General features: G+C 46.0%; 1 protein-coding gene across 1 annotated transcript in view; it reads right to left on the reverse strand.

Moving 5' to 3' along the window:
• Window positions 1–2644: 2644 nt before the first annotated feature.
• RHAG (Rh associated glycoprotein) overlaps window positions 2645–16012 on the reverse strand; it is a 96449-nt gene continuing 83081 nt past the window's right edge. The window contains exon 10 of the mRNA XM_029596107.1: window positions 2645–3435. Within this exon, the coding sequence (XP_029451967.1) occupies window positions 3367–3435 (69 nt within the window). The 3' untranslated portion in view covers window positions 2645–3366. The remainder of the gene's footprint in view (window positions 3436–16012) is intronic.

Consider the following 16012-nt stretch of genomic DNA (forward strand, 5'->3'; position numbering starts at 1 on the left):
GTCCGGGAGCGATCTCCTACGCTCGTGACGTCGGGGAACAGGAACCAAAATGGCGCCGGCGCTACCTTTGCCCTGTCATATGAAAGGGCAAAGGTAGCGCCGGCGCCATTTTCTATCAACGCGCCCGACGCCCGAGAGTGGAAGATCACAACGTAATCAGGTAATTTAAGACATTTTGGGGGGGTTCGGGAGGGTGGGGGATTTATTTTAAAGGGTCGGGGTGGGTTTTAGGGATGTTTTAGTGTGCCGGTTTTCCAGCCCTCCCCCGATTTACGATTTACACGATATTTAAAAACACAAAACCACGATGATCCGATTCCCTCCCCCCCCCCACAGCCGAAATTGATCGTTAAGACAATTGATCACACGATACACATCTCTATTAGTTCCATCCCCTTTATCATTTTGGTTGCCCTTCTTTGTACCTTCTCCATCGCAACTGTATCTTTCTTGAGATGCAGCGACCAGAATTGTATGCAGTATTCAAGGTGCGGTCTCACCATGGAGAGATACAGAGGTATTATGACATTTTCTGTTTTAAACACCATACCCTTCCTAATAATTCCTTACATTCTGTTTGCTTTTTTGACTGCCACAACACACTGAGCCAACAATTTATTTATCTATTTATTTATTTATTTAATTATGTACTTAACATTTTTATATACCGAACATTTGTTTTTCACTTCATGTTGGTTCAAAATATGAGTGGGGCCAGGTTTTAATCCTGGTCCGATAAGACAAGTAAAACTTAACGATGTAAAATTAAAAAATTAAAACTAGCATTATAAACAAATCTTGTGAGATGTAAAAAGCAACTTAAGAAAATACATTAAAATAAAAGTATTATCCACTATGATGCCTAGATATCTTTCCTGGGTGGTAGCTCCTAATATGGAACCTAACATTGTGTAACTAGGGCACGATTTATTTTTCCCTATATGCATCACCTTGCACTTATACACATTACATTTCATCTGCCATTTGGATGCCCAATTCTCCAGTCTCACAATGTCCTCCTGCAATTTATCACAATCTATTTGTGATTTAACTACTCAGAATAATTTTGTATCATCTGCAAATTTGATTACCTCACTCGTCATATTCCTTTCCAGATTATTTATAAATATATTGAAAAGCACAGGTCCCAGTACAGATCCCTGAGGCACTCCACTGCCCACCACCCTCCACTGAGAAAATTGTTCATTTAATCCTACTCTCTGTTTCTTGTCTTTTAACCAGTTTTTAATCCAGGAAAGGACAATGCCACCTATCCCATGACTTTTTATTTTTCTTAGAAGCCTCTCATGAGGAACTTTGTCAAATGCCTTCTGAAAATCCAAATACACTACATCCACTGGTTCACCTTTATTGACATGTTTATTAAACCCTTCAAAAGGTGAAACAGATTTGTGAGGCAAGACTTGCCTTTTAAAGCCATGCTGACTTTATTCCATTAAACCATGTCTTTCCTTATGTTCTGTGATTTTGATCTTTAGAATAATTTCCACTATTTTTCCTGGCACTGAAGTCAGGCTAACTGATCTGTAGTTTCCCGGATTGCTCCTGGAGCCCTTTTTAAATATTGGAGTTACATTAGCTACCCTCTAGTCTTCAGGTACAATGGATGATTTTAATGATAGGTTACAAATTTTTACTAATTGATCTGAAATTTCATTTTGGAGTTCCTTCAGAGCCCTAGGGTGTATACCATCTGCTCCAAGTGATTTACTACTCTTCAGTTTGTCAAGCATTTTGGATTTTGTCACAAGATATGCAGAGGAAGTACTGCTAAGGAACAGCTGAAGAAGAGTAGGCCTTCTGGGCTCTGCAAAAAGGCGTTAAGCACTGAAACGATCCCGATAAGTCCAGACTTCATTGAATCATTCATGGTGCAGACTGATGACTCAAAACTAGACTTTGAACAGTCTTAGTACAAGAGAAGGATGGTCAAGAACATCCTGTGGCATACATGAGCCAGAGCTGATACCTCGAGAGAAGTACTATTCAACAGTGGAGAAAGAGGATTTGGAAATCAAGTGGGTCTTAGAGGCCTTGCACTACTACCTGCTTGCTTCTGGCTTGTAATGGACCACCAACTGTTTGGATAAATAGAAATAAGGAGTCCAATGTGAGGGTGATGAGATGGTTCCTGGCCCCAGAACCATTCAACTGTAAAATATGACATAGGACAGGAAAGGAAAACACCAATGCAGGTTTTCTGCCAGCAAGGTTGAGCTGAGGGGGAGAATATGTGAGAGAGTCTATAGGAAACTCCCTCAGATTACCTTAAGTAGCTGGCACAGTTATCTGGCCCAGTCCTCCTTAAGTCCCAATCCAGCAAGGGGTTCTGGGCTCAGGGAGGATCCTTTCAGCCTAGGATAAGATGACAGGACCCAGACGGGTTAGAGGGACCAGGTAGGAAGCCAGCCTACACTAAAATCTGCTATGTTTGATGGTATTCTATATCAGAGCAGCAAGCTGAGCGGTATTTACTTTCTGTTTTGGTTTTGCATTGTAAATAAAATTGTACAGAAGGAAATAGTCAGACTCTGTCTCCTTATTCCTACTAGCTGTTTCCCAAGCCTCTATCGCCCAAGTTACCACAGACTCATACAAGGAAGAATCACAAATTATAAGTAGATGATAGTGAGATGCCTGTTATTTATTTAGTCATATTTATAAAAGCTCCTTATTCAGTTGATATTTGCAAAATACAATATAATGCTTGTTTGTGCATGAAAGAATCAGCAAATGTTTAATTAATTTTCTCTCTTTAAATTCATTATCAACACAGTTTGACCAGCTCTCTAAACACTGATTTTTAAAAAGTATAGCACTTAAAATCAATCTCTATTTCATATGCAGATATAAAAAGCAATTTCTTCCAAAGAGTTCATGTTTTCCCATGACTTACAATAGGCTACTTATAAAAATGCAATATAAATATCTTTAAAAAATAATTCTTCAATTAATGGAATCTATGTCATAAGACTCAAGTTTCCAATAGCCAGGTTTTACATTCAGAAATATAGGACTAGTCAGAAACCTGGAATTCTAAGTAAAATAAGGCATTAAAATGTAAAATTTAAGCTGAATATATAAACATTATTAGGTTACAGCTGTTCATTTTTAACTTGAGAACAATTGATCATCATCTTTACAGTGATATAAAGTGATATTAAGGCTCTGTATATTTTATTGATATAAAAATAAACATTATAACATACTGTACATTTGAAGCTATCATGTTTGTGAGACACCTAACAAATACATCTAATTGTGCATTCTGTTGAACTTCTGAGAATCTGATTTTCTAAGTTTGTCAAAGATAGGAAGAACAATATTTAATAATTAAAATATCCTTTATGCTTCAGTTTTGATAATGTTGTGACCTTCTCCATAATGATTTCCTTGCTCGTCCTCTACTGGAACCTAAATTGGAAACAGATAAAATAATTATTGTGCACTTATATTTTAATTAAATTGGTTTTAAGCACAGGCTTAATTCAAGTATTGAACACAAATGTGAATTTCACTGCTGCGTGTTTTGTAGTCAAATATTAACAAAACTACATGACTTCTTAGTAGAGATTTTACAGCATAAACAAATGTATTACCTAATTGAATTTGCTTGTATGGTTACAGGTTTGATCCCAAAATTTAATGAGTGTGATGATAGGAGGTAAGAGATAGAATGAGAAAAGTTTCAAATATAGATATTTGGAGTTTATTAGGGATATGCAACATGTAATAAATGAAGCCAGGTCCTCCAGCAATTTATCACAATCTACTTGTGATTTAACTACTCTGAACAATTTTGTATCATCTGCAAATTTGATTACCTCACTTGTCATATTCCTTTCCAGATTATTTATAAATACAGGTCCCAGTACAGATCCCTGAGGCACTCCACTGCCCACCCCCCTCCACTGAGAAAATTGTTCCTGTCTTTTAACCAGTTTGTAATTCATGAAAGGACATTGCCTCTTATCCCATGGTTTTTAGTATTCTCATGAGGGACTTTGTCAAATGCCTTCTGAAAATCCAAATACACTACATCTAATGGTTCACTTTTATCCACATGTTTATTAACCCCTTCAAAAAAATGAAGCAGATTTGTTAGGCAAGACTTCCCTTGAGTAAATCCATGTTGACTGTGTTCCATTAAACCATGTCTTTCTATATGCTCTACGATTTTGATCTTTAGAATAGTTTCTACTATTTTTTCCAGCACTGAAGTCAGGCTCACTGGTCCATAGTTTCCTGGATCACCCCTGGAGCCCTTTTTAAATATTGGAATTACATTTGCCAGCCTCCAATCTTCAGGTACAATGGATGATTTTAATGATAAGTTACAGGTTTTTACTAATAGATCAGAAATTTCATTTTTTAGTTCCTTCAGTACCCTAGGATGCATACCATCCAATCCAGGTGATTTGCTACTCTTTAGTTTGTCAATCTGGCCTACTACAACTTCCAGGTTCACAGTGATTTGGTTCAGTTTGTCTGACTCATCACCCTTGATAACCATCTCCGGAACTGGTATTTCTCCAACATCCTCATTAGTAAAGCTGGAAGCAAAGGGGTAGATTTTATAAAAGTACGCCCGCGCATACTTTTGTTCGCGCACCAGGCGCAAACAAAAGTACACCGTATTTTAATAGATACGCATGTAGCCACACATCTTTTAAAATCCGGGTCGGCGCGCGCAAGGCTGCACAAAATCTGCAGCCTGCGTGCACTGAGCCGCACAGCCTGCCTCCATTCCCTCCCTTCCCCTAACTAACCAGCCTCCCAGCTCTAACTAATTCCCACCCCCCACCTTTATCGCGAAAGTTACGCCTGCCCGAGGCAGGCATAAGGTGTGCATGCCAGCAGGCAGCTGCCGGCGCGTGCCGGGCCGGCTGCCGGTGCACCAACCTTTGGTTGGCGCTGGCAGCCAACCCTCCTCTCAAGTTTTTCTTTATATGCTTTATTTGCTTCTTAACTTTTTTCTTTATTTGCCTTATCTGCCTGTTCCATCTCTCTCCCCCTGTTTTGCTCTCCCATTTACCACACCCTGTTGCATTGTAACCTTTTTCAAATTGTTCTATATAAACCGATGTGATAACATGTGTTGAATGTCAGTATATAAAAACAAACAAACAAATAAATAAATATGTAGTTCAATATCAGGATTCAAGAGATGAAGGTTCATTCTAAGATGAGAATCCTAGATGTCAGAAAAACTAACTTTATAAAATCGGGGAGTACCTCAAGGTGTCATTAGCGAGATGTGAACATCTAGGAGAAATAGAAGGCCAGTGGGCAAAACTAAAAGGAGATATCATAGGGGCATCTAGTCTTTGATAGGAAAGTAAATAAAGGGAAGACGTAAACGAGGCCATTATGGTTTTTAAAGAAGTACCTGAAAAGGTACGGGATTTAGGGATGTGCAGAAGAAAAAAATTTTGTTTCGGTTCATTTTTTCATTTCATTGGGACCCCAATTGGTTTCATTAGTCTCATAGCAAAAAAAACAAACAATTCATTTATTAGTTTCATTCATTTTTCATTTGCCATTAAAGAATTTAAGGGAAAGCATTTGCAGAATATTTTTGGCTGCACAATTGGGGTTTTCTTATCAATTGGGATGAAACTTCTGGGGAGCAATCATCAGAATGGGAAAAGAGCTCCAAGTTACTTAGACTGTGACAAAATGGCATCAAAGTGGCATGAATAGCCTAAGGCACTTTAAAGGGGCAAAGGGGTACCAGGAGTGGCCAGAGTGCTTTAACAGAGGTGCAAAGCAGCAGCGAGAGTGTCAAAAACACCCCACAGTTTCAAAAGAGGGCATTTATTAGAGATGTGAATCGTGTCCTCGATCGTCTTAACGATCGATTTCGGCTGGGAGGGGGAGGGAATCGTATTGTTGCCGTTTGGGGGGTAAAATATCGTGAAAAATCGTGAAAAATCGTAAAAAATCGAAAAAAACGTAAAATCGCAAAACCGGCACATTAAAACCCCCTAAAACCCACCCCCGACCCTTTAAATTAAATCCCCCACCCTCCCGAACCCCCCCCCAAATGACTTAAATAACCTGCGGGTCCAGCGGCGGTCCGGAACAGCAGCGGTCCGGAACGGGCTCCTGCTACTGAATCTTGTTGTCTTCGGCCGGCGCCATTTTGAAAAATGGCGCCGAAAAATGGCGGCGGCCATAGACGAACACGATTGGACGGCAGGAGATCCTTCCGGACCCCCGCTGGACTTTTGGCAAGTCTTGTGGGGGTCAGGAGGCCCCCCCCAAGCTGGCCAAAAGTTCCTGGAGGTCCAGCGGGGGTCAGGGAGCGATTTCCCGCCGCGAATCATTTTCGTACGGAAAATGGCGCCGGCAGGAGATCGACTGCAGGAGGTCGTTCAGCGAGGGTTCCGGCGTCTCGCTGAACGACCTCCTGCAGTCGATCTCCTGCCGGCGCCATTTTCCGTACGAAAACGATTCGCGGCGGGAAATCGCTCCCTGACCCCCGCTGGACCTCCAGGAACTTTTGGCCAGCTTGGGGGGGGACCTCCTGACCCCCACAAGACTTGCCAAAAGTCCAGCGGGGGTCCGGAAGGACCTCCTGCCGTCCAATCGTGTTTGTCTATGGCCGCCGCCATTTTTCGGCGCCATTTTGGAAAATGGCGCCGGCCGAAGACAACAAGATTCAGTAGCAGGAGCCCGTTCCGGACCGCTGCCATTCCGGACCGCCGCTGGACCCGCAGGTTATTTAAGTCATTTGGGGGGGGGGGGTTCGGGAGGGTGGGGGATTTAATTTAAAGGGTCGGGGGTGGGTTTTAGGGGGTTTTAGTGTGCCGGCTCACAATTCTAACGATTTATAACGATAAATCGTTAGAATCTCTATTGTATTGTGTTCCATAACGGTTTAAGACGATATTAAAATTATCGGACGATAATTTTAATCGTCCTAAAACGATTCACATCCCTAGCATTTATAACAGTTGCATAAAACCTCAAAGGCAGCACGAGAGGCAAAGTGGCAAGACAAGTGGCATCAACATCCTACAGCACATTGAAGGGGGAACATTAGGGGTGTGCATTCGTTTTCACCGTATTTGAATCCGCAACTTATTTTTAGCGATCCGCAAAATACGTTGGGAGGCGAAACGCATCGCGACTCCCAACGTATTCAACAGATTTCTGTTGAATACGGTGAACCTAAATAAACATTTAAACCCCCACCCTCCTGACCCCCCAAGACTTACCAAAACTCCCTGGTGGTCCAGCGGGGAGTCAGGAAGCCATCCCTGCACTCGTTTACGATTTCCTCACGGCGCCGATATCCTGTGTCACAGGGGCTGCTGATGCCATTGGTCAGCCCCTGTCACATGGTCACCGGCACCATCTTGTGCTCCTACCACGTGACAAGTAGGTCATGTGGCAGGAGGTCGCTCCGGGACCCCCGTTGGACCCAACCGGAACTTTTGGCCAGCTTGGGGGGGCCTCCTGACCCCCCCCAAGCTGGCCAAAAGTTCTGGTTGGGTCCAACGGGGGTCCCGGAGCGGAGGAGCATGTAACGCCGGAACGGAGGAGCACGTGATGCCGACGTCACGCCGGCGTGACGTCGGCGTCACGTGCTCCTCCGCTCCGGGACCCCCGTTGGACCCAACCGGAACTTTTGGCCAGCTTGGGGGGGTCAGGAGGCCCCCCCAAGCTGGCCAAAAGTTCCGGTTGGGTCCAACGGGGGTCCCGGAGCGGAGGACCATGTAACACTGGAGCGGAGGAGCACGTGACGCCGACGTCACTTGGGGGGGGCCTCCTGACCCCCCCAAGCTGACCAAAAGTTCCGGTTGGGTCCAACGGGGGTCCCGGAGAGACCTCCTGCCACATGACCTACCTGTCACTTGGTAGGAGCACAAGATGGCGCCGGTGACCATGTGACAGGGGCTGACCAATGGCATCGGCAGCCCCTGTAACACAGGCTATCGGCGCCGAGAGGAAATCGCAAACGAGTACAGGGATGGCTTCCTGACTCCCCGCTGGACCACCAGGGAGTTTTGGTAAGTCTTGGGGGGGGATTAAGGAGGGTGGGGGGTTTAAATTTTTATTTAGGGAACTGGGAAACTTATGGACAGATCGACAACTTATGGAATTCTCCATACTTCCATATTCAACGGAATCGACCCTCAACGACAATGTATCACAAATGCAACGAAAACGTTTTGTCTGCACATCCCTAGGGAACATAGCAAGCAGAAAGGGTGTCAGAAAAAAACACAAGGCACCAATAAGAACATAAAAAAATGCCATACTGGGTCAGACCAACGGTCCATCAAGCCCAGCATCCTGTTTCCAACAGTGGCCAATCCAGGCCATAAGAACCTGGCAAGTACCCAAAAGCTAAGTCTATTCCATGTTACCATTGCTAATGGCAGTGGCTATTCTCTAAGGGACAAAGCAGCAGAAAGACTAGCATCAACACACGAAGGAACCATGATAGTTGCAAGAACACTACAAGGAGTAGAGTCGTCTGGTGTATGGCACCAAGGCAGAGTGGCAGAAAGTTGATAGGGGCAAGACAGGCTGGTAGAGCAGAGGTAGTCAGGTTGCTGTGGCTTTGATAGGGGCAAGACAGGCTGGCAGAGTGGAGGTAGTCTGGTCCCTGTTGTTTTGATAGGGGCAAGACAGGCTGGCAGAGTGGAGGTAGTCTGGTCCCTGTGGCTTTGATAGGAGCAAGACAGGCTGGCAGAGTATAGGAAGCCTGGTCCCTGTGGCTTTGATACGGCAAGACAGGCTGTCGGGGTGGGGGGAAGGAAGACAGGGCCTCCCGCTTCTGATGCGACTGTGAACCTGGGTGTACTGTCCACACGACCTGTCTTGAAACACGGCCCAAGGAGTCTAACACGCATGCTAAGAACTGAAATATGATGAAGTATGCCTGGGTGTAGCTGCCGCGTGTGCAGATCTTGGTGGTAGTAGCAAATATTCAAACAAGAACCCCGGGGAAAGTTCCTTTTCCTTTGTGAAGGATAGAGCTCCCTGGAATGGGTTCAGCCCAAGAGTGGGGCCCGAGCCTTGGAAAGTGTGGTGGTTTCGTTGGCTTCTAGTGAGCTCTCGCTGGTCTTTGAAAATCTGGGGGAAATAGCAGATATACAAATGAGAACTTGGCCGAAGCAGAGAAGGTTTCCATGTGAACAGCAGTTCAACATGGGTCAGTGGTTACTAAGAAATAGGGAAGCCCTGGTCAGAACATGGAAAGGGAGCCGGCACCACCTCCTTTTCCTCTCCGACTACGACCTCAGATCAGACGTGGCAACCTGCTGAATTGGCGGAAGGGCACCACAAGGAAGATGAGCTTGTTCCAGCTCTTCATCATTCAGTTGATTACTCCTGCCATACTGCGCAAGGCAGGACGAAAAATAGATGGACCTGCAACTTTTAGCGGTGGATCACTCAGCTCGTGCATCGATGAAGAACATAGCTTTTGAGGCCTCAACGCCATCCCTGGACTGAACGCAGAAAGTGAGCCGGCACTACCTCCTTTTCCACTCCCACTACAAACTCAGATCAGACGTGGCGACCCGCTGAATTTTAGCATATTACTAAGTGGAGGAAAAGAAACTAACCAGGGTTCCCTCAGCAGCGGCGAGTGAAGAACCCAGCACTGAATCCCTGCTCATCCGGCGGGTGCGGGAAATGAGGCATACTGAAGACCTCCCCGGCACCACTCAGAGTCCCAAGTCCTTCTGATTGAGGTCAGGCCCTTCTAGTGACTTAAGGGCAGGACAGACAGGCACAGCAGTTGAGGTCAAGTCCTTGTAGTGATGTAAGAGCAGTACAGACAGGCACAGCGGTTGAGGTCAGGTCCTTGTAATGATGTAAGGGCTGGACAGACAGGCACAGAGGTTGAGGTCAGACCCTTGGTGACTTAAGGGCAGGACAGACAGGCACAGTGGTTGAGGACAGGCCCTTGTAGTGACTTAAGGGCAGGACAGACAGACACAGCGGTTGAGGTCAGGCCCTTGTAGTGACGTAAGGGCAGGACAGACAGGCACAGCGGTTGAGGTCAGGCCCTTGTAGTGACTTAAGGGCAGGACAGACAGGTACAGTGGTCGAGGTCAGGCCCTTGTAGTGACGTAAGGACAGGATAGACAGGCACAGTGGTTGAGGTCAGGTACATGTGCTGATATTATCTGGAGCATATGAGGCAGTTGGAGCTGATACAAGGCTTTAAATTGCTTTTATTCATCTTGCCATTCGCAGGGAAAATCTGGAAACCCAAGCAAAGGCATATTTATTTTAAAAAACACTAGCATTTCCATCAACTCGTGACAGCCTTGAGCGATGAGGGCTCATGATATCCCATGTCATTGAAAATACACGTTCACTGGACACATTGGTTGGTGGACAGGACAGATATCGCTGAGCCACTTTGGCTAGGTATGGCCAGACAGTGGACTTGTGTGCCCAATATGCCAGTGGATCTGTCTCCATGTCCTCAGTGGGCTCTGTGAGATACCGTATCACTGACATTTATGCTGGTGTCTCCTTTGCTTGGCTGGGCTGAGAGTCCTTCTTTTCTAGCTGCTTTTGCTCTAGCCTGTGCCAGAAGAGATGCTTTTTTAGGGGCAACATGGCTTTGGCATACTGAAGTGGAGGAAGTAGTACTAGCTGTCACTGACAGAGTGCTGCTCTGACTGGGCTTACACTACTCTCTGAAGTGCCTGCTGTTTCCTCCTCTGCTTCATGCCTAATCTCTTTCTGACTATGGTGCTCCTCTTCACAGAACTTTCCTAACAGTATGTTCTTCACAAATGTGAGACAATCAGACTGTAGGGCGAGTTTCCCTTTCACACGAAGATCACAGACTGTGGCGAGCATGTATGTATGGTGTTTTGTTAAAGGTCCTATCTCTCTTGCACCTCTTCTGAAAAAAGTCCAGACAACGCAGCACCTCTGCTGTCATTCCCTCTTCCTGTTTAAAGCCCTCCAAATTTTCCTCCAGAATATTAACTATAGGGATGATGTCAGCCAAGGTGACACTTCTGGAACTCAGCTCCTTCACGGCATCCTTGAAAGGCTGCAGGATTTTTACCAGCCTACACATGACTAACCAATCATGATGCCCTAGGGGACTCTGAACACCTATGTCCATTTCCACAGAAAGTTCATGAAGGGGTATCTGCTGCTCCACTAAACTCTGAGCATCATATAGGTGGAATTCCACTGGGTGCCAATGTCTTGAATGAGATGCTTGTGAGGCATCCCCAAATCTGTCTGCTTTTGTCGGAGAACCTGTCCAGCCTTCACACTTCTGTGGAAGAACCCTGCTATGTTCCTGAATTTCTGTATTAACGTATGCAGGTATTCATTCTCTTGGTGCTTGGACTCCAACCCCAGAGCTGACTTCACTACTAGGTGCAGAATGTGTGCAAAACATTGGATGTTCTGAAAGCCTCTTTCAGATATTGCCTTTACCATGTTTGCACCATTGTCTGTAACAAAGAACCCTGCCTGAAGATTCCTGTCTCTCTGGTCTAGCTGCCTGCATCTGTCTGATGCATGCTAGCATATTGGCTGAGGTATGGGCCTCATCCGTCAGGTGGGTGTGCAGTAAAACCCACCTGCACCCTGATACTTGTTCACTAATAGAGCTGCTGCCTGCCCCTGCCTCAGCTAGGTCCCACCAGTGTGCTGTCAGGGAGAGGTTGTTGCGTCCGGACTCAGACGGCTTCGCCTGACATGCCTCACCTTTATTTCACCTTCTCCACCAGCCTCGGGAGAATGGCGTCCATAGCGTCTCCTTGCTGCACCCTCCAGCGTCCCCGGAGCAGCTTTGGTGCGGCGTCCCGCCATGTTGACCTGATGCCTCCTAGGTTGCGCGCGCACGCCTCACATCTTATAGCAGTGTTGGTGCGATCCTCGGGGGTGTCCCCCTCGAGTGACGTCACTGCTTCCAACTACAAAAGGTTGCCCATTTGCTGAGTCTCGCCGAGTTAGCAACGGATTTGATTCATTCTGGTCTGAAGCTGCTCTGCTGCTTCTGCTGCTGCTGGAAGCTATTTACACCCTCCGGGGTTCTACTAACTTGGGTACCCGCTCCTCGGGGGCCCTTTACTTATTTCCAGTTGCCTATCCTGAATCCAGGTACTCACTCCTCAAGGGCCTGTGTGTCTATCCTGGTGCCTGCTACCAATTCTTCTACCTGCTGGAACACTACCTATCAGCTTTAGAGAGTGAGTACTACTTCTCCCAGTCTGTTCATCTACAGATCCTCGTTGTCTAACTGCATCGGGCCCTACACCACCATTGTGGAACGGGTCTCCTCTGCCGAGGATCACAGACTGTTGCAACCTATCCTCTCTCCACTGCTTAGGGAGCAGCTACAAGGGAGTGTGTAATAACACCTGCCAGTCTGTCTCTCCTACAGTGTCTTACTGGATATCTGCATCGGGGCCTTATAACACCATTGTGGGATGGGTCTCCTCCACCGAGGATCATAGACTGTTGCTATCTAATCCACTCTCTACTGCCACCTCTGGTGAACCATACAAGCTGCATAATAAAGATATATTCTTTGTGTTTGTGCATCTGAGTCTAGCCTGGTGCTACAGTTCCCTACGGGGCTTCTCCCCGTGGGAGTCACTACCACTGTTGCCCCTAAGAATCCACCAAACACCTTGATATCATAACAGAGGTAAGAGAATGAAGCATTCATGATGGTCTAGATATCGCAGGTAAAATGCACACTCCCCTCTGCCTTAGCTAGCAGTGTTTGGATGCGACTGTGACACTGGTTGTACAGGCTGGGGATGACCTTTCTGCTAACTGTGGTTCTGGAGGGGACTTTGTAATTTGGAGCTAAGACCTGCAGCAAATGCTTGAAACCCACATTCTCCACTACCTGCATGGGCAATCATCAAGGGCAATCATTTCCCTGATGCTCTTGTTTACAACTTTTGAGGCTGCCTGCTTCTTTCCCCAGGTTAGTGCTACCAAACACACCCCATTTCCTCCATGGTGGGTTGTCGCTTCTGACACATGGCAGGGGGCTGCTGGCCTGCCACCTGAATGCTAGAAGGGGCTGAGGACATGGGATGACTCTGCTCCTTTTCAACCATTTTACACTGCCTGGAAAAAGGGGTCCCCTGACTGGTACTGCCACCATCCCCAGATGTCAGTACTGTTGGGTGTTGCTTCTACATATGATGCATCATTCCAGAATTAGTTAGATGTCCCACTTGCTTGCCTCTCCTAATATCCGTGGCATAGCAATTATACTGAGCAAAACGTGGGTCCTTTCTCACTTTAAAGTGGCTCCAGATCTCAGATTTCTTTCGTGATCCCTTCTCTACAGCCTTCGGGTTGGATGCTGCCATTGGAGAAGCAATGCCAGGGGCGTCAGCCACAATCTGTGCCTGCGCTGACTGCTCTTCCTCCTCATCATCATCAGTTTCCTCTCTCTCCTCCAGCATTGAAGCGGAGGCTAAGACAGAACTAACTAATCTTCCTAAACCTTCTTCAGCTATTATCTCTTCCATTTCTGATGAAGGGAATCCCATACAAGATTATTCTTCATCGGAATCAGAAGCAAACACTACATCGTCAGCACTATCTAGAGTCAGCTGTTGCACTGCTGCTTTTGGGTCTCACTCTTTTGTCTTGGATGGCTCAGCCTCCCCTTCCCTCACCTCTAAAACAACAGGGTCAGAAACAGTTGGTGGCAGTGCATCATGTTTAAATTTAATTTTTTTCTGGATGGAACTGCCTGCCCCTCCAGAGATTTTAGATTGGAACAGGTCCTTTTTTAACTTTAATGGGGGACTGGCACTGACTTTTGAAGTGCCTCCTCTGCCAGTGCCTGCTCTGCCAATCACTCGACCATGTCTAGCTTTCCCTGACATCATGGATTTAATGTCACTGCCTACTAGGGATTTCAATTAAAAGGATTATTTCTTTATTGGTTACTGAACATCTCTGTACCAATATATGTGAGTGTGGAAAACTACACACACACACACACACACACACACAGTGTCTGTACACTACAACTGAGACTGCTCTATATGCACAAAAATAATTAAAACTCCAGATGCCTACTGGGGATTTGGATTAAAAGAACACCGCTGTACCAATATATGTGAGTGTGGAAAACTACACACACACACAGACACACAGTGCAGTGCCTTGATGTACACACTACAACTGAGACTGCTCTATTGGACCTATACAGAAAACTTCACGGGAGAGCCGGTGAGTGCCCACTCTCCAGGCGCACGCCCAGGCTACTCTCCTGGGTGTGCAATTCAGGAAGCCCAGGTATGTAAATTAGGGCCTGTGTAAAAAGGAGGCGCTAGGGACACTAGCACATCCCTAGCACCTCCTTTTTGACAGAAGCGGCGGCTGTCAGCAGCTTTGGCAGTCGACGCTTAATTTTACCGGCGTCAGTTGTCGAACCCACTGACAGCCACAGGTTCGGAAAATGGATACTGGCAAAATTGAGCGTCCGCTTTCCAACCAATGGGCCACGGGCAAATTTTTTTTTTTTTTACATTTTTTTTTTATCTTTCGGGCCTCCGACTTAATATTACTATGATATTAAGTCAGAGGGTGTACAGAAAAGCAGTTTTTTCTGCTTTTCTGTACACTTTCCTGGTGCCGGACAAAATTAACTCCTGACTTTGGCAGGCGTTAATTTCTGAAAGTAAAATGTGCGACTTGGCTGCACATTTTACTTTCTGTATCGCGTGGGACTAACTAATAGGCTCATCAACATGCATTTGCATGTTGCTGGCACTATTAGCTTCGGGGGGGGGGGGGGGGGGGGGGGGGTTAGACGCATGTTTTCCATGCGCTGTTACCCCTTACTGTATAAGAGGTAAAAATAGCACATCGAAAACGCGCGTCCAAATGGGGGCTAACGGTGCGCTCAGCCTGAGCGCTAGGGATGTGCAGACAAAAAGTTTATGTTCATAAGTCCATAAGTCGAAAAGGGGGGTCAATTTCGGTCAATATGGACATATGGAGAATTCCATAAGTTGAGTCTATGTCCATACGTGCACCGGTTCCCTAAATAAAAATTTAAACCCCTCACCCTCCTTAATCCCCCCCCAAGACTTACCAAAATTCCCTGGTGGTCCAGCGGGGAGTCAGGAAGCCATTCCTCTATTCCTTTGCGAGGAGCATGTGACGTCCGCGTTATGTCAGAGTGACGCGGCCGTCACGTGGTCCACCGTGGTTCCGCTCCCGGACCCCTCGTTGGACACAAACGGAACTTTTGGCCAGCTTGGGGGGGCCTCCTGACCTGACTGTGATGCTGCTTGAAGTTGTTGTACAAGGAATGCCCACTACCAGACAGCCACTGCAAATCTCTCACTGTCTCCCACCCACACCACCCAAACCCTGCCTGCAATCTACCCAAGGGGGGTAAGATCAGCAGCAAAATGCCACTGCTGGCAGCTTGTCTCAGTGGGTGAGACAGAGTCTGAGTTCAATAAAAAAAAATGCAGTAAAAAAAAGCCTGGCTGCCTGGCAAGCACAGTAGCAAAAAAGAACAAATATATTTTTGAGCAATAGCAAATTGTAGCAATAGCAATTGAATAAAGATTTGAGACACTCTGAGAGAGCTCAAACAGCCAACAACCTTCTCAGATAGAACCCAAGAAGAAAGTGCACTGTTCAAGGTAGAAAATACAGCAGGAGCAGCATCACAGAGCAGCGATTGGATGATTTAGAAAAATGCTTTGCTCTGATACGTTGGCATGCTGGTCTCCTTGCCAACCTGTCTGACCCACTCTATGACAGGGCTGTGAGGTCACTTATGACTCACAGGAAAGGGCTGGTTGCTATGGATACTATTTCAAAAGGCTGCTAAGAAAGCACTGTGAACCAAACAAAAACTAATATGATATGTTTCATTCTTGGGGGATTGCCATTCATTTCGCGGACCCACAAATCAAACAAATAGGGACTTATTTATTGTGGATGACACATTCGTTCAAAACAAATGCACATCCCTTCATAAACTATGAGA

This window comes from Rhinatrema bivittatum, chromosome 3, assembly GCF_901001135.1.
Source record: "Rhinatrema bivittatum chromosome 3, aRhiBiv1.1, whole genome shotgun sequence".
Lineage (NCBI taxonomy): Eukaryota > Metazoa > Chordata > Amphibia > Gymnophiona > Rhinatrematidae > Rhinatrema > Rhinatrema bivittatum.